The sequence below is a fragment of the Zea mays genome, chromosome 4 (genome assembly GCF_902167145.1).
Source record: "Zea mays cultivar B73 chromosome 4, Zm-B73-REFERENCE-NAM-5.0, whole genome shotgun sequence".
Taxonomy (NCBI): Eukaryota; Viridiplantae; Streptophyta; class Magnoliopsida; order Poales; family Poaceae; genus Zea; species Zea mays.
In genome coordinates this window covers 117853890-117878483 of record NC_050099.1, presented here as the reverse complement: position 1 = coordinate 117878483, position 24594 = coordinate 117853890, and the positions used below count along the sequence as shown (strand labels likewise).

Sequence of the window (24594 nt, the reverse complement as noted above, 5' to 3'; positions counted from 1 at the left end):
GCTGGGTGGTAATGCTTCTGAAGATGAGTTTGACTTCTCTCCTTCCTTGACGAGGTTGATCTTTTCTTCTCTGATCTTGAGCTCATTAATTCGAGGTTAGTGTATATTATCGGAGTTGGGGAAATATGGTTAGAATAGTTATGGGTGAGATGAACTACATGATGTAGGTCAAAATCTGGTTGGTCAGGTGGGGGTTAATAGATTATGCAATCCATCAAGACTCTATTGGTTGGGTTAGCTCATGGTTGTTATTCTAGAGTGGGATAAATACGCTAACTAGGGCAAGATGAATCCCGTAGAATCTTTTGAGGTCAGTTAGATCTATTAGGATGACATGAAATCTTTTTCAAGATAGGATGATTCTATTAAGGCAGTAGAGTATCTCTTAAGATAAGGTAAATCTATTAAGCTAGATTAGGATAAGTTAGGATCTTTTGAGAGGAGATGGAACTATGAGTTTAGGATAGAATCTTTTAAGATGAGATAGATATTGTTAGGCTAGCTGCATTAATGGGGAATAATCTAGTTTGTCTAGTTATCAGTTTTATAAGCATTTTTTCCTATATGCATATGCAGATGTAATTGTGGACATTACTCCACAACTCATCACACTCAATCAAAGATCCAAATCAGACAAATATCATAAGAACAAACATTCAAGTGTATAGTTTCTTATAAAAATAGTTTGTTTTTTTGTTCCTAAGATTAGGTTTCCTATTCCTAAAAGTCACTTTAGGCACATGATTTCAAAGTGTGAAATCCACATTTGTCTTTAGAAAGAAAAGGTAAGAATAATCAGTGTAAAGCGGAAATAGATGAGAAGAGATTAAGAAAAGTTTAGAAAAAATCAGAGTAGCAAAGGTAATTAGACAATGGTTGTCCAGTTCTATCTAGGTTTCGTCCTACAGTCAACATTGCCTCTGATACCACTTCTGTCACACCCGGTTTTGGGGGCACCAAGACCCGGCGCGAACATAATCACCAGGTGTGCTGGGACCAAGTCTCACACATATGATGAATCATGGCACAGGATCGAATGTCACATCTTTACTATATAACAGGAGTTTTGTATAAAATAAATAAATAATTACATTATAAGGAGACAACGGTCCAGCAACCCAAAGTTGACTAGGAGACGACGGCCTAGACCTCTCACGAACACATCGTAACATCCTCCATGCGCCTCATCGAGGGGTACCTGTTCTTGACCTGTGGAGGGGTTTGAGACAGCAAGAGTGAGCTCACATACGTTCATAGCTCAACAAGTTGTGGGGAATAATGTGCATGAACTCGCCAAAGGTAGGAGCTCACGTGAAGTGTAAGGCTTACCAAAGAGGATGGTTGAAGCTGAGCATTGCTTTTAAAGTTGGTCAAAATTTTATTAGCAATTACTAAGTATAAGTAAATACCAAACCCAATTAAGTAGTAGAACAGAAGTAACAACATCACCTGCGATGCAATGCATATGACAAATTGAATTTAGTTCCATAAATTAATCATGTGAGTGTCCGAGCTGCTCATGACCGTGAGCAAGGCTAGTATACCAGTTTTACACTCTGCAGAGGTTGCGCATCTTTACCCACAAGTCATGTTACCCATCTGCCAAGAGACGGCCAATCCCAAACACCTCTACCGAGGAGGCGAGGCAGGGTAACACTACGAGGCCTTTACAAAGTTCCACTAGCTTAAGAAAATCCGCTACAGTTTATAGGAAGCTCCAGTGCAGAAATCCCTCGCCTGACCGCCATCGTAGCAAAATCAATCAAGGACCTCTCTACACTGACCACTCCGCTACTGCCCTTGCCCCTTTCGGGTAAGGTAGTCATCCACTAGCTTTCCTAGTTAATCAGCCAAGGGCGTCCCATTAAACCCTTGTGGTAGCACTATTTTCCCGTGTGGTTCTCCATGTTCCCATTAACATAATGATCTTATCATGAACAGTAAATAATGAACAGATAATAAAAAGTGTAATCATGAGTAATGAATATCTCTATACCCAAACCCACATAAAGCAATAGCATGTACTACCCAAAATTTTAGTAGTAAAACCTGTGGTGAAACAAGGTATAAAGATAGTCAAATCTAGGGTAACCTATTGGGTCCCATCAAAATTAACCTATGTAGATCATTATGATTAATTAGAACATGACTGGGTAAAAAGAAGCGATCAAGGGCACAATTTGCCTGGGACTTGAGATTCCTGGAACCAACTTGCTCTTCAGATGACACGTGTCCTCACTGCTAAACGTGGCAATATAGACAAACATGGTATAGGCAAAATTAACATCACACCAACACAAGAATACTGCGTAATAATAGTCTATGTGTCGCTACAAGATCGTGGGAACAAGAATTACTAAATTCGGAGCTACGTTTACCGAGTTATGATTTTCCGAAGATCCACACAATTTAAGCACTTAAAACTAGACCTTATGTTGATTTAATAGATCATGTGAGAAAATAACCTAAATTAATAATTAATTCAACTTAAGTTAAATCATAGTATAATTAGGGATCATATTTAGCCAAACTATAATTATAAACAGATTAACATTGATTTAGAGAGGTTAATATACTAAACATAGGTTAAATGAATATCTAACTATAAAAGTATGAGATATGGTATGATTAATGTTTTTAGTACGTAGAGAATATTTTTATCAAGCTAACGCAACTGGAACGGAGTAAAACGGATTTAAAACGAGTAAGTTATGCCATAAACAAGTTTCCAGGTTTCCTAATTATTTATTTCAACTCTGTAAAGGTTTCCAGGGGTATATTTAAAAAGTCCAGGGACCCTATTGCAAGTTTTGCCTACTACCGAGGACGGCAGGTATATTTGAAAGTAATCCGAGGGCTCATACGCAAAAGACCATGGCCGAGGGGGTATCGGCGATCGCAAGCCATTGGATTACAAAGCAAGCGCTCGGATTAGACTATCATCACATCGAATCGGTACGCATTCACCCCCATCGGATCTGAATCCAAAGGCTCATATTTTAAAGAACCCTAACCCCATCGGGGCGGTCCAGATCGGGATGAACGGCACGGATGGCATCCTGATTCGGTAAGTATTACTTCTAATCCTGGCCATTAAATACTAGATCGACGATCAGGGCGTCCCTTCACGCTCTCCTCTCTCCCCAGATCTAATCCTAGCCAGACATCAATCTTTAAATGGCATCGGTCACCAACCCCTGGCGGTCAAGGACGGCGGCGCCCCGTGCACCCGCGGCGGCGGCAATCATGGTCGGGGTATGTCGTTCTGCGCGCCAGGGCACAGTCGTCCTCCAACTGAAAGGGCTCAACACACAGAAGAAGGTAGGGCGATTCGGGTGTGCTTTACCAGAGATGAAGGTGCCGAAGCGGCATCCACGCGAGCGGGATGGCGCACGGCGGCAATTTCTTCCTCTCTGGCGAGGAATTCGCCACACCAGGGCCGATGAAGCCATATGGAAAGACCAATATCTTGCGCGGGATACCCAGGCGACTTGCCCGGATCGTGCACCAAAACCAGAGCAGTTCCGTCAGTGAGCTGTCTGCGCGCGGCCTGTTTCTTCATCCGCGAACATTGTGGCGCATGGCGACGGTGCACGTCGAAGCACAACTAGATGGGTGGATGTATGAAGGATTAGCAGCACCCGGTATTTAAACCAGTGAAGACTCTGCAACAGCCCAAGAAAGGGGGAAAGAAGATCGGATTCACGGCCCGTGAGCTTCGGCGTTCAGTTGGGAGAGAACAGCCACGGGAGGGGATAGATCCGACATGATGGCCCCACCCGACAGTGTCGCAAAGCCGATACAGATGCGCCACGATGAGACCTGACGAGTGGGCCCCCCACGGAAGTGGCGCGGCGCGCGTGGGCAAGCGCGAGGCGCGCGAGTTGGGCCAGCGTGGAGGAGGAAGCTGGGTCGAGGGCGCCAGAATCGGCCCAGGTGCGTTTTCCCATTTTGTTTTATTTTTCTTTTATAATTTCTGTTTTATTTCCAAATCAAAAACTCAAACTAAATTCGAATTCTGGTTTCAATCTCCAGGTTTCAAATATCAAACCAAATTCTAATACTTCTAGTACTTGCACTAAAATTATTTATTCTTCTCCCTATTGTTTAAATATGGAAGAAAGGAATTAAAATTTCCTTTCTCCCTTTGTTTTATATTTTCATTTGAGGTCAATTTAAGTTATGATTCCTTGATTCAAATAAGATGCATCATGGAAATAACATCAGCATGAGGTGCATATTTGTTTATTTATTTACTTGTTATTTGCATAATTTAATGCCATTAGTTGAGTATGTAGAGAAGAATCAAAAGGAAATCAAGGGATCCCCAAAACATCCACTTATAAATTTACTTATTTATTTACTTTATTATTATTATTTTCTCTTACCAATTTTGGGCTTTAGACATATAGTTGATGCTCCATTAAGCTCGTTAACACGATCCGCAAATGCCGAGCATGTTCCTCTTCATTCTTGGAATATATCAAGATATCATCAATGAATACCACCACAAATTTATCCAACTCGAGCATGAATACCGAGTTCATAAGATATGTGAAGTGGGCAGGAGCATTTGTTAATCCGAAAGACATAACTAGGTATTCAAATAATCCATACCGCGTAGTGAATGCGGTCTTGGGTATATCTTTGGGTCAGATACGGATCTGATAGTAACCCGACCTGAGGTCAATCTTGGAAAATACCCGAGCTCCGGTAAGCTGATCAAATAAGATATCGATCCGGGGAAGAGGGTACTTATTCTTGATTGTGACCTCATTAAGGGGTCTATAATCCACGCACATCCGAAGTGTTTGGTCCTTCTTCTTAACAAAGATGGCTGGACAACCCCAAGGTGATGAGCTTGGTCGGATGAATCCCTTTTCTAGCAGATCTTGTAATTGTGTCTTGAGTCCTGCCAACTCATTCGGAGGCATTCGGTACGACCTTCTAGAAACAGGAGTCGTATCGGGCTTCAACTCAATCACAAATTCTACATCTCTCTCTAGAGGCAATCCAGGCAGATCTTCCGGAAAGACGTCCGGGAATTCACATACTACCGGAATATCTTGGATTTCCGGTATGATGGCTTCATATACTCTGCCAAATGGTTTAACTGTAGTAGCTACGAGAATGGACAAGAGAACCTCTTCTTGGCCATAGCTCAACCTGATGGTTCTCAGATCAGTGTTGAGGATAGCTTTGTGTTGGGCTAACCAATTCATGCCCAGAATTACATCTATATCTTGGCCTTTTAGAACAATCATGTTTGTGGGAAATTCCTATTCAGCCAATGTCACGGGCACAAGGAAAGCCACTTCTTTAGTGAATATTTGTCCCCCAGGCGAATGAATTATAAACCCTTCCCTGGATTCATTGTACGGAATGCAATGTTTCTCCACAAACTTCTTGCTTATGAATGTGTGTGAAGCACCAGAATTAAAAAGAATGACTGCAGCATGATTGGCCACGAGAAACGTACCCATCATGACCGGTTCTCCTTCCGGTGTCGTGGCCACTTGCGTATAATAGATCCACCCAGTTTTCTTCATATTTTTGTCCGCTGTATTATTCGCCGGGTTTCTCTTGCCTTGGGTGGAACTCCCTGAACTCTGCTGATTATTTGATCTATTCTGCTTTGGATATGGGCAGTCCTTGATAAAATGTCCGGACTTCCCACAATTAAAGCAGCCTGTTGAGGAGCTTGGGAGGGTGGGGAAACGAGTACCAGGGGCACTCGGCTGAGTTGTTGAGGTGGGGGGCAGTAGCGGGGCGAATAAAGACAGGTTGTTTAAAGGGTAGGAGGGTGGACGTGGTGAAGAATGGTTTTGATTAAAAGGTTGGATCACCAACCTTTGTCTCTTCTCAGGCCCCTGGCTGGACCTGTCACATCCATAGCCCTTTGACTTTCCTGGGCCTGCATATTTGGCTTCAACTGCCAGCGCCATGCTGACAGCCCTGCTATAGGAGAGGTCGAGGCAGGTGGCCATTTTCCGCTGCAGCTGGTCATTAAGACCTCTCATAAAACAATTTTTCTTCTTCAGGTCAGTGTTGACCTGATCAATGGCATAATGGGACAAATGGTTGAACTTGTTGAGATACTGTGTAACAGTATCCCCACCTTGTTTAAGCTTCATAAATTCTTCTTGTTTCATATGGAGCACCCCTTTTGGAATGTAGTGCTCCCGAAATGTTAGTTTAAATTCATCCCAGGTAACCTGATGACCAGCAGGCTGCATAGCCACATAATTTCCCCACCAGGTGCTGGCAGGGCCTCGCAACTGCTGCGTCGCAAATAAGGGCTTCTGATTCTCCGTGCATCGGAGAAGCCCAAAGTTTTGCTCGATAACCCGGATCCACTCGTCTGCTTCAAGGGGATCTTTAGCATTGACAAATAGCGGGGGACGCGTTTCCGAAAATCCAAATATGAAGTTTTGCGGGGTCCTTGTGGATAAGCTCGCCCGCCTTGCTGCTGATATTGCTGTCCCGCCATTTCGCGAAGAAAGCCGGTGTTATCAGCTGCTGCATTGACTAAGGTAGCGATAGCCTCAGCCAAGGTTGGGGTACTGGTGGCGGATTAGGAGTAGTCTCCCTCCCACGGGAGGTGCCCGCACCATCCTATCCACGAGTCCTGGACGGCATCTGAGGCAAAGAACATTTGGAAAAATTTAATATGCCAAAGCACACCATCCATTTACATTACTTAAAAGGTAATGATACAGACTCAAATTTACAACAGGACCACAATACCTATTATACATTATCATATCTAAACTACACTATTCTAGTTTCTTATCACTTTTGGTAGCTTCACTGTCGGGTGTAGGAGTCCATTCATCAGCCAGGTTCATTGAAGGAGGGGCCTGAAAAGGTCTAGTTCCCCACCAAGGGCTTCACCCGCTATTCTAGAAGGTCCAGCTCCCATTCCGACAGGATCTGCAGATACAACAGGGTGCAGTCACGAATACAATACATGAACTTCCTCATGTAGTGTATTATAGTACACCTGCAAGTTGTCCACGGCTGTGCTAAGCTCCTCCACACGGGCTCGAGCTTTGGCTTCCTTGGCCCAAGCAAGTGAACGTGAGTTAACAGCCCAATCGAGCGCTAAATCTCGTTCTACCTGAGCTTCCAGATCTCCGATGGGATCATTGCTACCACTACTACTATCCTCATGTCTTGGAGCTAGTTGATGGCGAGGCACGCCAATTGGTCCGGTAGACTTGCGCGCGGTTTTCCTTGTGCGCGGCGGCATATCTCCATGAGGGGGAAATCTTATTAGTATAGTTTTTAGTATGATGCATGCATAATTACAGAATCAACCTTAGTTGATTCACAACCTTCTATACATTGCACTCTACTATCTGGTCTTTAAAATAGTACTTCAGAAGGTAGTTAGATAAGAAGGAAATAAATTTTCTAGATAAGTCTTTGAAAATTCTTTTTGAAAATGCCTCATAACATCTGTAGAGATGGGCTTCGCTCCGATACCAGCTGTGACAGAACCTCCCATGTCATTAGGCCCACCTACAGTTGTCCTTGTCCAACGGACCTCAAACAACCCTGCAGGTGCCCCTGATCACTCGACAAGTTCGGTATCTGTATTCTTTACCTTGCCCAAGAGCGTTTCACCCGTCACGCAGACATTACAATACATCGGAGGTATGAGAATGCGGAAGCAGTTACAGTAACTTACTTTATTTTAAAGTAAGAAAGAGTAGTATTATTACAGACCAGAACAAATATAAGAGTGCAGAGTAATATTATTACATAACCTGGGAGGCAAAAACCCCTCCCGATAAACAGTAAAAGTTTTATAGGAGGACACTTCCTCCCGTAGCTTCAGTCTTGGTTTTCCTCTTTAGGCACCACCTTGAAACAGAAGCAACAAAAATTTGTTGCTTCTTCACCTAAAACAACATGGGACAAACCCCTGGGTACAAAGTGTACTTTCGCAAGTCTTACCCGTCAAAATAAAAGACTCTCAAGGATATGCTGGGCTTTGGGAAGCAAGGTATGGCTTATCACTACAGGAATCCTAAAGATTCCCGTCGGCCGGGTTAACTCCCGTCGGCCAGACAAAAAGCCGACGGGAGTTAGTTAACTCCCGTCGGCTACAGGCCAGCCGACGGGCCCTAACTTAACTCCCGTCGGCCCAGACACAGGCTGACGGGAATAAGGTAACTCCTGTCGGCTCTGACAAAAGCCGACGAGGATTAGGTTATTCCCGTCGGCCTACGCTCTGGCCGACGGGGATTAAGTGTTTATGAACCCGCGGGGAGCACCCCGCGTGGGCTCTCTCTGTTTCTTCGTCTCTCTCTATCAAAACCGTCGCCGCCGCCGTGCCGCCGCCCGTCCCCACCGCACCCGCCCGTCCACGCCGCACGCAGCCCTGCCGCCGCCCATCCTCGCCGCTGCGCGCCCGTCCGCGCCGCCGCACGCCCGGCCGCCCGTCCCCGCCATGCGCGTGCCCGGCCGCCCATCCCCGCCGCGCGCTCGTCCCGCCTGTCCCGCCGCCGCGCCCGCCCGTCCACCGCCGTTGTGCCCGCCCTCGCTCGTCCCCGTCGTGCCCCAAACCACCCACATCGCCGCAGGGCCTCCCATCGTGCCCACAAACGCCGCCACCACCACAAGGGATGACGCCGCCCCAAACGTCTCTCGGAGCGTCGTTGCTGCCTCCTCGAGCGTCGCCGCCGCTCCCAAGCGCCGCGTCCGCCCCCGACCGCATCTCCGAACCGACTACGACACCCACATGAGTTAAAGATGTTATTCATGGGATTGTGAATGTTAATTATGTGTGTACATGTTTATTTTCGTCGGGTTTTTATGGCCGACGGGAGTTAACTTTCATGTGATTAGTATTAATTTAATAACACATGTGATTAGAGTTAATTTAATATCACATGTGTGGCTTCATGTTAGGTAATTATTAATTCTATTATTATAGTAGATTTAACTTATACTATTGAATTGTTAAATTTGATGTTATTTATTGATTAGATTTAACTTATAACTAGGTGAGTGCCCGTGCGTTGCGACGGGAATAAAAATATTGTATGAAACATATATCATGCCAAAGAAAGATCTTGATAGGATCATTAGGGGTCAACATATTTTAACATATATCAAGTGTTTTGCCAATTTAGTTAACATATATCAACTCACGCATGACACATCCTATCATACACATATTGCAGAGCGTCCACATAAGTGCCATGTTAGCAGCAGACTGGGCTTCAATCTGGTTGTAGCGCTTGCATAGATGCAATCAAGTTGAGAAACAGAGGATCAAAAGTACCATAGCCACCTTCCTTGAACAAGATCTTGAGTCTCGTACTTACAAAAACCATAGCCACCTTCCGGATCACTACCCCTTGATCTGGAATCAGCACGACGACAAGGATGTGTTAGTTTCACCTGTACAAACAATAGATAACAGTACTTTTAAAATCACATTACCACTAGAGAATTGTCGGCGACAAGGTAACACATGAATTTGGTAGGCATTTAGAGAAGAAATTTTATACCTCAGAATTTAGGGTGTTACACGGACCATCTTGAAGTGTGCAGAGGAGGAGCCGTTCCTGCGACAGGTCGCGGACCGTCCGGTCCTGTGTCGCAGACCGTCCACGCCTCCGCAGAGAGCCCCGCCAGGCGGTCCATTCCCGTATTTGGTGCCCAGATCGGTGCCAACACTTACCTTCTTCCCAAACCCAACTTCACTAACATCAGCATTGATCGATAGAATCTAGCATGGACAATAACAATGTGGTGAGACTATATCCTACTAAAATTAACAATTACAGAAACATATAGTAGTGCCTTTAAGATCTCACCTCATCCATCAGATATCTCTCAAACTTAATAGTGGATTTTGGTAGCATTGATCGATAGTAGCTTGGGTTCTATTTATTCTGTTATATGCTTGTGTACTCTTCATCCTGCCCCTATGCTGAACTACCAACTATTCCAAAAGCATAGTAGCTTAATAATATGCTGACAGACCCATCTGAGTAGAGGACCATTGGTGTTGATTTAAATGCAAACAGAGATATTCTCTAGGTTTACTAATGAATCCAGATTTTCTTAAGGCAAGGAAACTAAGGTAATAGTAGGAAAACAAAGTCAGTCAGTATTAGACTGCTCATTACCTGGAGCTTGGCCTCTTCCCATGTTAACCCAACTCCTTTGCCTAGAATTTGCATGACCTCCTGGTTGGACATGGTGTACTCACCAGTCTCGCTGGCCTTTCTCCCAACGGCCTGCGTGAGCACGAAGCCGACCCGGCGCATCCCGAGCCCCTCAGCGATGGTATCGACGCGGGCCTCCTCGTCGGGGTCCCTCAAGAGGTGGACCACGTCCTCGGAGCCCTGCTGCGGTGGCTCATCGATAAAGTCGACGAAGACATCCTTGGTCTCTACGTCGACGCGGCCGTAGAGGAAACCCGCCCGCTTGACGCCAAAGCCGAGGAACTCAGCGACGTAGAGCTGGAACGCGTTGGCGGCATCACGGTCAAAAGAGGCGGCAGTGCAGAGCGCGTTCTCCTGGCGTGTGACGCGGATCTGGCGCGCGATAAGGTTCTCCTTGCTGCGGCGGAGGAAGGAGCGGATTGCGTGGCGTGCGGGCGGTTCGGAACCGGAGGGATTCTCGGGCGCTAGCGTGTGGGCGGTGCGGTATCGGAGGGTTTCGTGGCGGCGACCGTGCGGGCGAGATTCGCGACGGCGGTGGGCGTGGGGGGCGTTCGGTTGCGACGAGTTTCGCGGGGGCTGGCATGCGTGCGGTAGCGCGGGGCGTTGATTAGGGGCGGGGACAGTCTACAATAGCTCCTTAATAGTTATTAGAGATAGAGATTATAATAGCAAAGGACTCCCTGCAGGCACCACCGCGACTCAAAAGGCTTCCAAACATAAGGATGCATCAAACGGAGCAGTGCCATTCCGATAGTCTTTTCAGCTCACAGATTAGTTAAGGCCAAGGGCTTCATAGGAACAAAACACCGAACGAACTCCCTACAAGGATCCTCAAGTAATTTACATGGAATGTCACATGGTCCCATCAAGAGTTCTTACGAGTACAAGGCGAATGTAAGAAAATGGATAAGGTCCAGCGGCGCTGAACAACGTCATTGGCCCTACAGCCTTCTTTTGCTGGAGATGTTGGGTATAAAATAGAAGCAAAAATGCATGGAAATGGGAACGGTTAGGCAATTCGGTTTGTACAGAGAAACACAGCGCTCGGCTGCTCCATGCTCTTTAGAGGGCCTTCAGCTCAGCCTTGACAGATCTTGTTTTGGTTGCCACACCGCTCTTTGGCGAGCATTGTTGTACTCTGTTAGCGTCTTTAGGACTCCTGATACTATGACGATGTGGTTGGGTAGATGTTGCATTGGTATTTTCCCCGTCAGGTGTCAATAGTGTATCACTGCAGCTCCTTCTCCTTGAACTTGTAAACTTTGGCGATTTGGCACGGGTAGGAGGCACCTTGACAGAACAGAAGACAAAAATTAAATTCACCATCAAAGCTATCGAAAGGTATACTAATACTTTGCACAATGTATTCATGCCGCGAGAAATAAACATGTATTTCGGTTTTTGTGATTTTGTCAAGACAAAAATGTTCTCAAATACTATTTGCTCAAGGCTCAAACTAATTATACCCACGTCATTATTGGACAATCAACTTGGTATTAGTGACATCATGTGTTGTTCAAAAAAAGGGGGCACAAAATCTATCCTCCTTCATTTTAGAATGGTGTGTACATTCCATTCTTGGAATTACTATACCCTCAACAATAACCATGACTTATGCAAAAATTGATAAAAGTCGCAGGCTCACAGCTACACTTGTTGAGAATTAGAAACATGAAACTGGAATTACCTTCTTCAGTTCAGCCTTTGGTGGGGGCCCTTCTTGATAGAAGCTTGGCATGGGTTTCGCTCTAATCACCAATGACTTCCTTAGTTGTTTTAAAGCAACGTCTTGCTCTTCCTACCCAAATAATGAACATTATAAGATTAGTTAATGACAGATAAGTAATAGTGCTTTCCATATAGACATGACTCAAAGAAAAAGAAACAATCACAAGCACTTACTAAAGGAAAAGCACAGGTAGACACAGTCAATCAGACTATTGTAGAATTAGTATGAAAAAGAATATGATGGCCAATGGCATCAAATAACAATATTTAACTTAACACAACATTAAATATGCATATGATAGTAGATGTCATTCAATCAGCCGTACCTAAATGAACACATCATTGATTAGATAATCACAACAACCAAGTCTATGTGCTGACATTGCTTGTGTACAGCTTGGATTTCATTTTAGAAAATCGTCGATATTTCAGATTGAAAGACAGAAAATGATTACAACAGCGGACAGGAAGATTATAAAACATGTGTACATGTGATGAAACTATAATGATAAAATATGTGAAATTTAATAGATCCTGTATTCCAATTGCTTGACTGAAAAGCATTTGAAACCTCAACAGTTACATATAAAGGGAAATTGGAAAAGAACAAGGAAAAGGAAGAAATAAGATTGGTGTGTAAGTAAAACAGAATGAAGTATCATGTGTTGAGCAAGAACCTTGAATCTTCTAGAAATTTTATAAAGAAAGGGTGGCATAAAGCTCACTTAGTAGTTGAGTGGTCCCAGAAACAACTCAATTTGAATACTGCCCTTATTGCTATTATTTTCAAAGCAAAATTTACAAAATCGATCAAAAGAAGAATATAGAAAACTGAAGTGACCTGACCTACAGTTGGTTGCTTCCAAGAGAGATGTCAGAATTCAGAAGTAAGTTCTTCGTACCTTTTTCCTGGCCTCAGCCTCGTCCTTCTCTGCTTCCAAAGCTTTATGTTTCTCCTCTAATTTTGTGTAGAACTGGGTAATAACAACATTTTCACTACCTAACCCTTTTTGGAATAAAAGTGCTTGGCTGCTTGCTAGTTATAAATAATCAGAATGAATTAAGCAACCATCTAGAAATAATGCAAGAAAACTATATACACCTCCTTCCTCTTGTCAACACGGTTAGCACACACAAATGAAGGAGCGACGGGAACAGTCATCTTAGTTCTGCCAGCTCTTGTTGATGTTGTAGTTCTTTACATAGCTCAGGAAAAGGGCCACATTCAACTCAGAATGCTTGTAAAATTCATGTGTTTCTGAATTTAAACATAACTATGAAAAAGGGCATCATCTTGAAAAATATTGAGCATAACAAAATATTGTAAGTTCAGTGGATACAGAAAAGGACTGTTTAGACAATGCTTTCATGTTCACAGAAAATAAATGTATGAGTAGGAGTGTTCATCATTATTTACTGTGAAATAACAAAGAATTTGGTTCTTAATTAAGTAAAACCAGTATGTGATTTTAAGGTCATCTAAGAAACATGAATATTCAAATCTATCATTTTGTTCTTATGTAAGTAGGTGTGAAACATCAGAAGGTTATATACCAAAGTTACAATATTAGGTGCATAGCTATGAGCCTATGAAACAGCATAAAAAAGAGGATGACAAGATGCTCAACAATAGCACACAGAAAAAGGATATGAGGATGTCACAGAACAAGAGTCCTCTTCCAGAGGATGAAATGCCCTCTCAGGTTGCAAAGTCTTCCTAAGTGCCATCTGCGTACTCTGAAATAAATAGCCATAGTAATTCTGTTAGTATAGCCTCCTATTTCAGAGAAGTAAACTGCAGAATATTTTGAGACAAGATGACAATCATGCCATATTGCCATCTGTTCAGTTTGTGCAACAATTTCTTAGGTGATCATGTGTGGTAGAAAACTTAAAACATGGAATAAGTCCATGATCAGGTAGGCGTAGCTTCAATGCATAATATAGAATGTGTATGAACTATAAATTCCAATTTTGCCATCGATTGGTAAACTTAGATGTAATCCTCTATTCATAATTTCATATGAACTATAAATTCCAAAGTACAAGAGAAGTGAGTAAAGGAAAATACCTGGTGATCAGAGATCTTGACGAGCATGAGGAAGAAGTCATTATCCACCTCCATAGTATCCTTCCCCCCAGCCACCACCTCTTTCTGCATCTTTGACTGACGGGGATCATCAGCATCCTGAACCTCAGTTTCCAGTACCCCATCCTTGAAGAGCTTGACACAAATCTCACTCATCTAAAAGGCCTCGAAGTGGACATTCCCGGTGCCATCATCCCCCACCTCCAGTTTGACTATGGCGGTGACACACTCCGGGATCCCGCCCTCAGCCTGCAGCTGGGCCGCCTACACGACCTCCCGGTTGGACATGGTGTACTCACCAGTCTCGCTGGCCTTTCCCCCAACGGCTTGCGTGAACACGAGGCCGACCCGGCGCATCCCAAGCCCCTCGGCGATGGTATCGACGCGGGCCTCCTCGTCGGGGTCCCTCAAGAGGTGGACCATGTCCTCGGATCCCTGCTACGGCGGCTCATAGATAAAGTCGACGAAGACATCCTTGGTCTCTGCGTCGACGCGGCCGTAGAGGAAACCCGCCCGCTTGACGCTGATGCCGAGGAACTCGGCGACGGAGAGCTGGAACGCGTTGGCGACATCACGGTCAAAAGAGGCGGCGGCGCAGAGCGCGTTCTTCTGGCGTGTGACATGGATCTGGCGCGTGATAAGGTTCTCCCTGCTGCGGCGGAGGGAGAAGCGGATTGCGTGGCGTGCGGGCGGTTCAAAATGGGAGGGATTCGCGGGCGCTGGCGTGTGGGCGGTGCGGTATCGGAGGGTTTCGTGGCGGCGGCCGTGCGGGCGAGATTCACGGCGGTGGATTTTGCGGCGGCGGCGGGCGTGGGGGGCGTTCGGTTGCGGCGAGTTTCGCGGGGGCTGGCAGACGTGCGGTAGCACGGGGTGTTGGTTAGGGGCGGGGGCAGTTTACAATAGCTCCTTAATAGTTAGTAGAGATAAGCATTTCACAAAAAAGAGTTCTTGCAAGAAATGAGAGTTCGCAAGTGCCACAAATATAGTATTGAAATAAAGTTTTAGTATTCACACTACAGGGAGACCAAAGACGAGACTAGATTCGTATGTATCATGCAACAAATTGTCCAGAAAAAAAAGGTTAGCAACAACCTACTTGCTTGATGAATGTTGTTTGTATCATTTGAGCTACAGTATTGTGCTATTTCAAATAGATGAATTGAGCTTAAAGAAAAGGAAAGAAGAGATCATCTATTATTGAAGGAAGGAAAGATTCATCAAAACCATCCAAGCAAGTTAGTGGAACAGAAGTCTTCCGTTATAAGCTAATAAATCATGCAAAATGAATGCACATTTAGGTCAACTAAGTGGTGTTAGTTGCAAACCCTATATAGTCAAGAAAATATATAAGCCACAAATATAAAGTTCTATAAAAATTATTAATTACTTGTTAGAATTACCTGTGGCTTGACAATTCTCTGGCGAATGATCATAAATTCCTTTCTTCCCTTCCATCCGCGAAACTTGTTCTGTATGCGAACAGCAGCAGAATGCAGATGTGTATCATGTTGTTCTGGCTTGACATTTTTAAGAGAAACAAGTGAAAGTGTGCATTCATCAGATAATCCACAGGTGACATCTCCGTATTCCACGACTTTCTTTCTGTATAATGAGTCCACCCTAAAGGCTTGAAATATACGAGCTGCAGCCTGAGTGGATTTTCGCACGACATTTAAAGAACCTTCAAGTGATTCAGCATCAGGACCCTCTCCAGCGAGATGGACAGAATCAATGCCAGTGAGATCTTCAGCAAATGGTAACCCACACTACACCAAAAACATACACTTCCTACGGTTTTTTAATTTCCTACAGCTTTTATAACAAACCGTAGGAAATACATAACTTCCGAGGGGCAACTGGTAGCTCTAGGAAATAAACATAACTTCCTACGGTATTTTACAAAAGCCGTAGGAAGTTAGCTTTCACATGCTGACCCATTCGCGCGATCAAACGAGCCGCTAACTTTCTACGGCCTGCTCTAGGAAGTTAGCTTCTCCTGCTAACTTCCTACCGCCTACTCTAGGAAGTTAACTTCTCCTGCTAACTTCCTACGGCCTACTCTAGGAAGTAAGATTATCCTGCTAACTTCCTACGGCATCCTCTAGGAAGTTAGCTTTCAGTTGCTGACCAGCGGGTGCGGTCAAATGAGCCGCTAACTTCCTACGGCCGCCTTTAGGAAGTTAGCTGTTCATGCTAACTTCCTACGGCCTCCTCTAGGAAGTTAGCTTTCAGCTTTTGACCAGTCAAACGAGTCGCTAACTTCCTATGGCTTGCTCTAAGAAGTTAATTAACTTCCTAGAGTACATGTACAACCTCTAAGAAGTTAAGTAACTTCCTACAGCTTTACTCTAGGAAGTTATATTTTTTATCTTAACCACTTGTCTCACGGGCTTCTCGCTCACATCTTCCTTTCCTCTCCTCTCTCACGAGCTTCTCTCTCACATTTAATCCTGCCGCATCCTCCCACGCATTCCTCCATCTGTGGTCTCACCGGCGGCCCCCTCAGCGCGACGCCTTGCCCGGCCGGCTGCCCCTCCGCCCAGTCGTCTGCGCCCTCAGTCCCCCGCTCGTCCCGCACATCCTCTCTGTCGTGCTCCGCCGCGTCCCAGACCAGGACTCCTCCGTCCGCGTCGCGCTCGTGGACACCGGGCGCATCGTGGCGGCGGCCTCGCCTCCACCGCGCTTCAGCCTCTCACGGACGCGCTCCTCCACCAGCAGGACTAGTGCGCGCAGCTAGTGGTCGCGCTTGCCATGACCGTGGTTGTCGAGCCGTCCGCCGTCACCGACGACTTTGCTTCCTACCTCCACAAGCTCCAACCGTGCCTCCACAAGCTCTCACCCTCATCGGCGCCTTCACTGCCGTGGGCAGCGATGCTGAAGTCACTGCCTACATCCCGTGCCTCCACGATGCGTTAAGATGTAGTGGTGTGTTATTTTGCGTTTTGGTGTGTATCAATTTCTGCATGAGATGTTCGTCGATCTGTGGGCCAAAGGCTTCAATTTGCTAGGTGAGCATCTGCACAGTTCTGAAATTGGGGCCTATGGTTGCACAATTTTTTACTACAACAATTATTCCACACTCAGCCTATGAGATAAACAATCATCTCTGCCTATCGGCTTCTGTTAATTGTTTCATGGTCATAATTGTAAATTTAGTTCCATAACAGAATAGCGAAAAAGAGGTCCAAGCATGACATATTGAACTATGAAAACATGGACTATGTAGATGATAATGTTGAACAACAATATGTGATTTTGTCAGTGTAGACGCCTTTCATTTTTAGTGGTGTCCTATCACATCAATGGAAATAGTGTTGGAACATCTGAAACATTATTTCCTTTGGTTGTACAAGGCTTCATGATAATTAGTAAATAGTAATCCATTCCATACATTTGCAGGAGCTGGGACCAGTTTGAAACCAATGCAGCATTATTTGGGGCAAAGAGTACTTTCAATGAAGAAATTTATACCACAAAGCTTGAGAGAGGTCCTCACATGAGAGAGCTTGAAAAGCATGCTTCGAGAATAGCTAGAGAAATAGAGGGAGAAGATACCAGAGATATTCATCTTGCAGAGGTAAGCTTAGGCTCACATTTCTGTTTTTGGTCTCAGTGTTGCAAGTATAGTGAAGACTGAAGTGCATAAAAATATAGTATATAGGCACATTCTTAGTTTTAAAGATATGAAGTATTGAGATTATGTCTGCAGGAGAGAGGCTTATTCCCGGTGATGACCTAGACCATGATGAAGAGATAAAATATCCAGCAGTGCGTAGAGACACCGATAACAGCAAGTACAAGCCACCATTTACTAAGGTCCCAAGCAGTACATGCCATGTTGCTTCGTTTAACAGGACAGTCAATATTGATCCCAATGATTCACTGGCATGTTCATCAACAATGGTACATACATATAACTTTTTTATACCGCCTTAAGAACTATGCACTCATGCTAAATTTGGCTCAGTTGGTTACAATGTCGTGGTGATTGGAAGCTGCAATTTGTGAATAATCTATGGTCTGTAACTTATTTGGTCGGGTTAGATTGGATAAACGGGTTCAATACACAAAAACTTGTACTATCTGTATGACACTAGAGATTAGTGTCCCAGGTTGTTAAAAGCTAGATAATCTACTGCTACCATTTAAAAGTAACTGCTGGATTAATTTTATAGGTGGATTATGATGAAATCGCTATATGGAGATAAATTTGTTAAATCTGTGTATCAGATGGCCCTGGTTGATCTCTATTAGGCTTGTTATTCATGTTCTTCTATTTTCCCAGGATTCATCTGCCCTGGCTCAATTGGGATGGCCAGATATGCGGATACCAATCTTATACACCTTATCATGGCCAGATAGAATCTATTGCTCTAAGGTCATGTGGCACCGTCTAGATATTTGCAAGCATGACATCTTCACAACTCCTGGGCTACTTTTACATGTATATAGTTTTCTTGCATTATTTTCCTGTGGTTATTCTCATCCATCCCATGTGTTCTTCTCAGATGATTTAAGTTCTCTGTGTTTATAACCAGAAAGAGGAGGATAATCCAATCATGGTAACTAAATAGTAGGAAGTAATGTTTCACGGTAAATCATAGTGCTCGAATGCGACATGATCTTTGACTCGGAGTATTGAAAACTAATTTAGTTTGAGTTTGAGATTAGTTGTTTTTGTCATTAATAAACTCACATTAGCATCTGGTTACGAGCTCACTACTAGATTTTATATCTCCAGTTTTGGTGTACTTTTGCTGCATGTGCCTCCCAGAGTTGCGGATTTGCAGGTAGCACCTGATTCCTTTTGATTTTTGGATTGAGATACAATGAAAGTTATCTTTGCCTGTTTCCACCACACTGTATCTGGTAGGTTTCTCTATATTAATGTTCCTTTGTGTTCCACATTTTTATGTGATTATGTAGTGTTTTACTTTGGATTATACTCTGTTTCCTAGCTTTTTTAACTATGGTGTCACTCCTTTATATTCATTCAGGAGCTGCTAATAATAGTGTTTTGGTAGTAGTTTGTTCAATAGTATAGAGCATATTTATGACTAAATACTTATAACTAACATTCTAACGGGCGTACATTTGTACAGCTAGAGACTAAATTCGAGGAATGATGGGCCAATGGAGAAATACCAAGAGTTGCTAATAATAGTGTTTTGGCAGTAGTTTTTCTTGCTGAAGTGATATTAAAGACGCCAATGCTACTGTAGATTCATTTATTTTTGCTATCTTTTTACCATGTCTTTTGAACTTACTAGTACTGGATGAGATGTGTCTTATTATGACTATGTATGAGATATTGTCTCTTATTAGTACTGGATGAGCCGCTGTGTATGGGTGGGGCAGGGGTTCGGGGGTTTTCTCGACCTGCGTGAGAAGGTCTTCTTCTTATTAAAATGCCCGGGGGCTGTCTTACCCCCCGCAGGTCAAGTTTTTTTTTTATTAGTACTGGATGAGATGTGTCTTATTATGACTATGGATGAGACTTTGTGATTTAATTGATGAGACTATGGATTTAAATATTGTTATGTGATTGTGTGTGAGATGTTTTATGTGAAAATATGTTGTGCTATATAGCTGTTGATATGTTTGTTATGTTGTGGAATGTGGTGTAAAATAGAAATAAACAACATTTGTAATGCTGGTCAAATTAACTTCCTAGAGGCCAATTGGGCCGTAGGAAGTTAGCCAGCTAAACTTCCTAGGGGCCACAGTCAGCCGTAGGAAGTTAGCCAGCTAACTTCCTAGGGCTACAGTTAGCCGTAGGAAGTTAGTCAGCTGACAGTGCTGACGGCGTGAAGCTATTAACTTCCGAGAACCTACTAACTTCTGAGAGGCTTCTTTAGCTGTAGGAAATTAGCTAACTTCCTAGAGGGCTCTAGGAAGTTAAGCTAACTTCCGACAAAGAATTTCCGAGAGCCAAACTTCCGACGGGATGGCTTTACTTTCGAGAGTTCAGCTAACTTCCTAGAGTTTAGGGCTAACTTCCTAGGGTTTAAGCTCTAGGAAGTTCACTATTTTGGTGTAGTGCCACACACTTCTACAGTGCTATCATTTGATTCCCTAATAGTAAGTGCTGACAGATGGCATGTCAAAGCAGATTCTGCAAGAAAACCAGAAATCCCCTTGTGTCCATTTACTGGAGCTAAATCAGCTGGACTTCTTTCAGAAGGGAACTCAGAAGTTGGATCAGTCAGTGCTCCTGCAGCAGCTCCATTTGCTATGAGAACACTAACTGTCCGCTCTCTAAAAAAGCATAAAATATAAGGTTCAATAACAGAAAAAGGACCAAGCTCCTACTAAAGTACAAACAAAGTGCAAGATAAAGGGATGGGAAAGAAATAGAGGTAGCTTCCTTTACATAAAACTCTAGCTAAGCATGAACATCCCTGTTTCAAATTGCTTTAATGTGTGCGAGCATACCTTCCCAAAGACGCAGCCCAGTGGAGTGTAGTCCATCCATGAGCATCCCGGAAGTTCACATTGACACCAGCAATTATTATCGGTCTTATAGCCCAATCATAACCCAGTGCTGCTACTAAATGAATCACACCCTGTCCTTCCTTGCACAGAACATTGGGACCCTTTCCATCATCGTTTACTTTGCAGATGAGCCATTGATGCAGCTTCTCTTTCACCAGTTTCTTTAAACTTTGGACCCTAGCAGTGGAAACTACTTCCTTGACAGAAGATTCTTGATTTGACCATTTCCCATCAAGCATTAAGGAATTTATAGCAAGCATTTGATGGCCATCTGGCCCCAAAGTGAGTAGCTTCTCAAGACGAATGTGTAGATGCATTTCATTTACACCATTGGCTTGGGAACGAGAAGTCTCCATGTAATGAGCTTCAGAATCACGATACTCAAATTCTCGCACTTCACTACAAGCCACCCTGTTTGAGAAAAATAATTGTTGAAAAAAGTCTAGGGCATGTAACATATTTCATTCGATGCCATCTCGTGTCACTATACATACTACAAAAAAACTATTGAGCCATTATAGTGGGTTAGCACAAGCCATCCAGTCAAACTAAAAATATTAATATCAAGGGGGTGCTTATGACTTTGTATCATGGTCACACAATAGAAAAACAAATATACCACACAGTAAGATCAAATAACATTTCTAACAGTAACGTGATATTTGGGCGGCACTCAATAAAGCAGGGAACAGTAAGCAAGAGATAAACCTGTCAATTATGCAAATAAGTGCATAAACATGTCTCACAACTCTCCAAAGGAAGAATTGGGTAATTATGACACCAAAACAAGTATAGCAGAGCGATTTCATGTCCCCAGCTTCATCATACATAAAAATTAAGGAATAAGTAAATGTAATACTCTTCAAATCAAATCCAGTACATGGAGAAAACAAGAATAACTATAGTGCTGATGACTGGTTTAAATGAAAGACAAAGTTTATCTAGAAAATAAACTATCTTCACATATGAAAACTGCTATGGGATCGTGACAATAAGACAATACATGTAGTATCTTTTTTTATTTAAAAATAATCAATGGATTCCCAAAATAAAAAATGCAATAGCATGAGAAGTCTGGCATAATCTGGAGCAACAAAACTATGATATTCATAATTTCATAACATGTTGTCCCTATAGAGTGGTAGAGTTCTGTAAATATTAAGGGTTCAAAATTCATCCCACGACCAATCAACTCCTAAGGCTCCTGCATTATCCCTACCTAGCAGCGAGGGCCTAATGAATTTAACAATTAGGCCACTGGCATGATCATCTGTGTTGGATACTACAGTTTATTTTCGACCCAAACTATTCAATCACTTGTTAAATGGGTGGTGACCTTTCATAATTTGTAGTTCAAATAAAATATGCAAATACTGGAACTTGTGCTGAATACTAAATAACTGGTCCAGTTTACACCTTCCCTACTAAACAGCTATCCATGGAAGGTCGCTGAAAACTAACAGCCAAATCACACCCAACAGGCCAGTAGGAAGCCAGGATACAGCGTAGTAGAAACTTGCTAGTATTAGAAAAAATATAAACACGGTCTATCAGTCTGTCAAACATGGAGAAATATGTGATAATCTATACTTCCATGGAGAAACATGGAGGAACTAATGGTCGTCGGAAACTTCAAACAAACCATATTTAAACAACGATATGCAAAGCACGTAACAAAAACAGGTACCAACATTTTGGCTCCAGAATATGATTTAGCCTCTAGAAAAGGAGAAAGGACAAGAACAATGATTAGTTCCTCTAGGTTTATCCCGTTTCTCTTAGGCAGCTAAATCCTAAATGGTGCTAAAAGCGACACCAAGTGCGGGATTGGGGAGGCACATGCTGTGTGGACTTTTTCACATGGAAAATTGCAGCGAGCTGCTATCATTTAGGTGTAGGTGCGAACATAAATACGTCGCAAAAATGACATTGCCCAAAGAACGTCGAGAGCAGCAAAAGCCATGAAAAGAGAAGGTCTGGCTCCTGCAAGGATTAGAACTGCTCCTGAAACTGAAAAGAGCGCAAGAAAAGAAGTGATGGACTCTGAGGAACAGAGGAATATCATTGACACGTCAGCACGACGAGGCCCATAAGGCCATAACAGAGGAGAATATTGGTCGTTTCAAGAATGCCAAGACAATAAACAGTGGTAAAAGTAAAGATTTCATAAATACAGGAAACCTGCTAGATGAATTACACAAACAGAAGAAGAGAAGGAACCACTGCAGGCACATCACACATTTTGAAGGGGGATGAATCACAAGGATCCGTTGTTTATTACCGATGGACATGAGGATGTCGACGGGGACGGGTACAGGCTTGACTCTGATCTCTTATACATGTACCAACAACAAGATAACACTAAGCAAAGCTATACCAACAAAAAGTTATACCAACACATGGGCATACATTGTAGTATTAATTTATCGGCTACACATTAAATAACTAAAATGTAGCACTTTAATTAGACTCAAAATCCATATCCAAATTGCATAGCCTGTCCAAATTCACATACAGATAATGAAAATTGTGAGAAGTAATTACCTTTTTTCAATCCTCCATCCTCCTCCTACTCACTATATCCTTGCATCGGCCCTTCCCTTTCAGGTCCCTCTCGATCAAACTACTCTCAAGCTGCTGCAGAATCAGATAGACAATTGCTACAATGGAAGAAGGCTTATGAGAATTCCAGTCCAAAGCAGATTGATGCAGGGGTTACAACACGCCCATATAGGCTAGAGACTACCATAGAATTGCCTAAGGCTTGCCCGCCTTTCATATGTCGACACTGAGCTATCTCCATCAGCATAAACCTGCGAAAACAAAACATAACAGATTCTAATGCATGAAACCTAGGTCTCCTGTACAGGAAAATATATATAAGAGGTCCAAATTTTAGAACCACATACTGCAATTTTACTTTGCATATGAGAATGTGAAATAGTCCTAAATAGCTAGGAAGGGCATAACAGCAGCCGCAGTCCAGCCATTGGATGAAGTACAAAAACAATGGAGCCAGGGAGCTGAACGACAGCCTCATCTGCACACATGATCCACCATAACTCCTCTGCATAGCATTTGTCCTGGAATTTGAGAATCAGAAGTAAGTTGAAACGGTCCAACCTAACCAATCACCACAGCAGCAGTGAAACATACACAAGACCTTTTTGATGCCCATGTATTCACCTTAATCCGTATATGTCTCAGGCGCAGGTTGTAGCAAAGCAATAACTGTTGTTCTGCCAAAGAAAAGATTTTAGCTTTCATGCTACACAAGATGCAGTAAAACATGGGAAGCAAAAAGGGGACAACAAGGATACAATTTCCATGAATGACAAGGATACACATATCTCTATCTTACCCCTGGAATTATTCTTAGTTGTACAACTCCGGTTAGCAGCTTTTGCTTCTGAATCATTAGACCAAAGTTCACTCTATAAGCCTCAATTAGCAGTATTGGTTATTCTAGGGGTAAGATGGAGATCCATGAGCATGGCAACATCTTGGCGACCATTGCAGTGACAGGTCTTGTGACCGCTCAATCAAGAACCTCACAACCTGCAAAAAAATCATAGAATAATAAATCAATTCGATTCTTAAGATGCATTGCTCCCCCGCTCAATCAAGAACCTCACAGCTAGGGCTGAGGCCGGGGGCCGCATCCGCGCAGGGGCCGCCCTCGCCTGGGCCATGCAAGGCCGACATCCTCCCCCTTGCTCCAGGCGTTGTGGCCTTGGTTAGCAGGCATTGCGCGCAGAGCGCGTCGGGGGGAGGGGGCGCTGTGGTCGCGGGAATCGCAGGGACGGGGGTGGGGGCAGGCATCGACGCACGTGGTGGTTGACGGGGGCGAGGGCACGATGCAAAGCGAGGATGTTGGTCGCGCCAGCCGCTGTGGCCCAGGGGCCACGCCGACCGACGCCGAGGCCAGGGGTCACGCCCGCTGCCGCTGTGGCCAGGGGCCGCGTCCGCCGCCGCTGTGGCCTAGGGGCCGCGCCTATGGCGGAACTGCCCGAATTATTCCGACTTAAGTGCCTAAGTCCCGCCTTAGAGGCTAGACCACACTTAAATGGGAATAACCCGTCAATCCCTCGGATC

The 24594-nt window shown here is 43.8% G+C and overlaps 1 protein-coding gene, 1 long non-coding RNA gene and 1 pseudogene across 2 annotated transcripts; all 3 read right to left on the bottom strand.

The window, feature by feature from the left end:
• Window positions 1-11062: 11062 nt before the first annotated feature.
• On the bottom strand, window positions 11063-15583 carry LOC103655464 (NPL4-like protein 1; annotated as a pseudogene).
• A 95-nt stretch (window positions 15584-15678) lies between these two features.
• On the bottom strand, window positions 15679-20128 carry LOC109945545 (uncharacterized). Its single transcript, XR_002268760.1, has 3 exons — window positions 20055-20128; window positions 17933-17935; window positions 15679-15770 (listed from the first exon to the last, which is right to left on the bottom strand). It is a non-coding gene; the product is annotated as an uncharacterized lncRNA (long non-coding RNA).
• A 38-nt stretch (window positions 20129-20166) lies between these two features.
• Window positions 20167-20912, bottom strand: LOC109939315 (calmodulin-binding transcription activator 1). The gene is made up of 3 exons (XM_020552145.1): window positions 20440-20912; window positions 20217-20262; window positions 20167-20178 (listed from the first exon to the last, which is right to left on the bottom strand). Exons 1-3 carry the CDS (start codon window positions 20853-20855, stop codon window positions 20167-20169), a joined length of 474 nt encoding a protein of 157 aa, XP_020407734.1. The 5' UTR covers window positions 20856-20912.
• Window positions 20913-24594: the final 3682 nt, after the last annotated feature.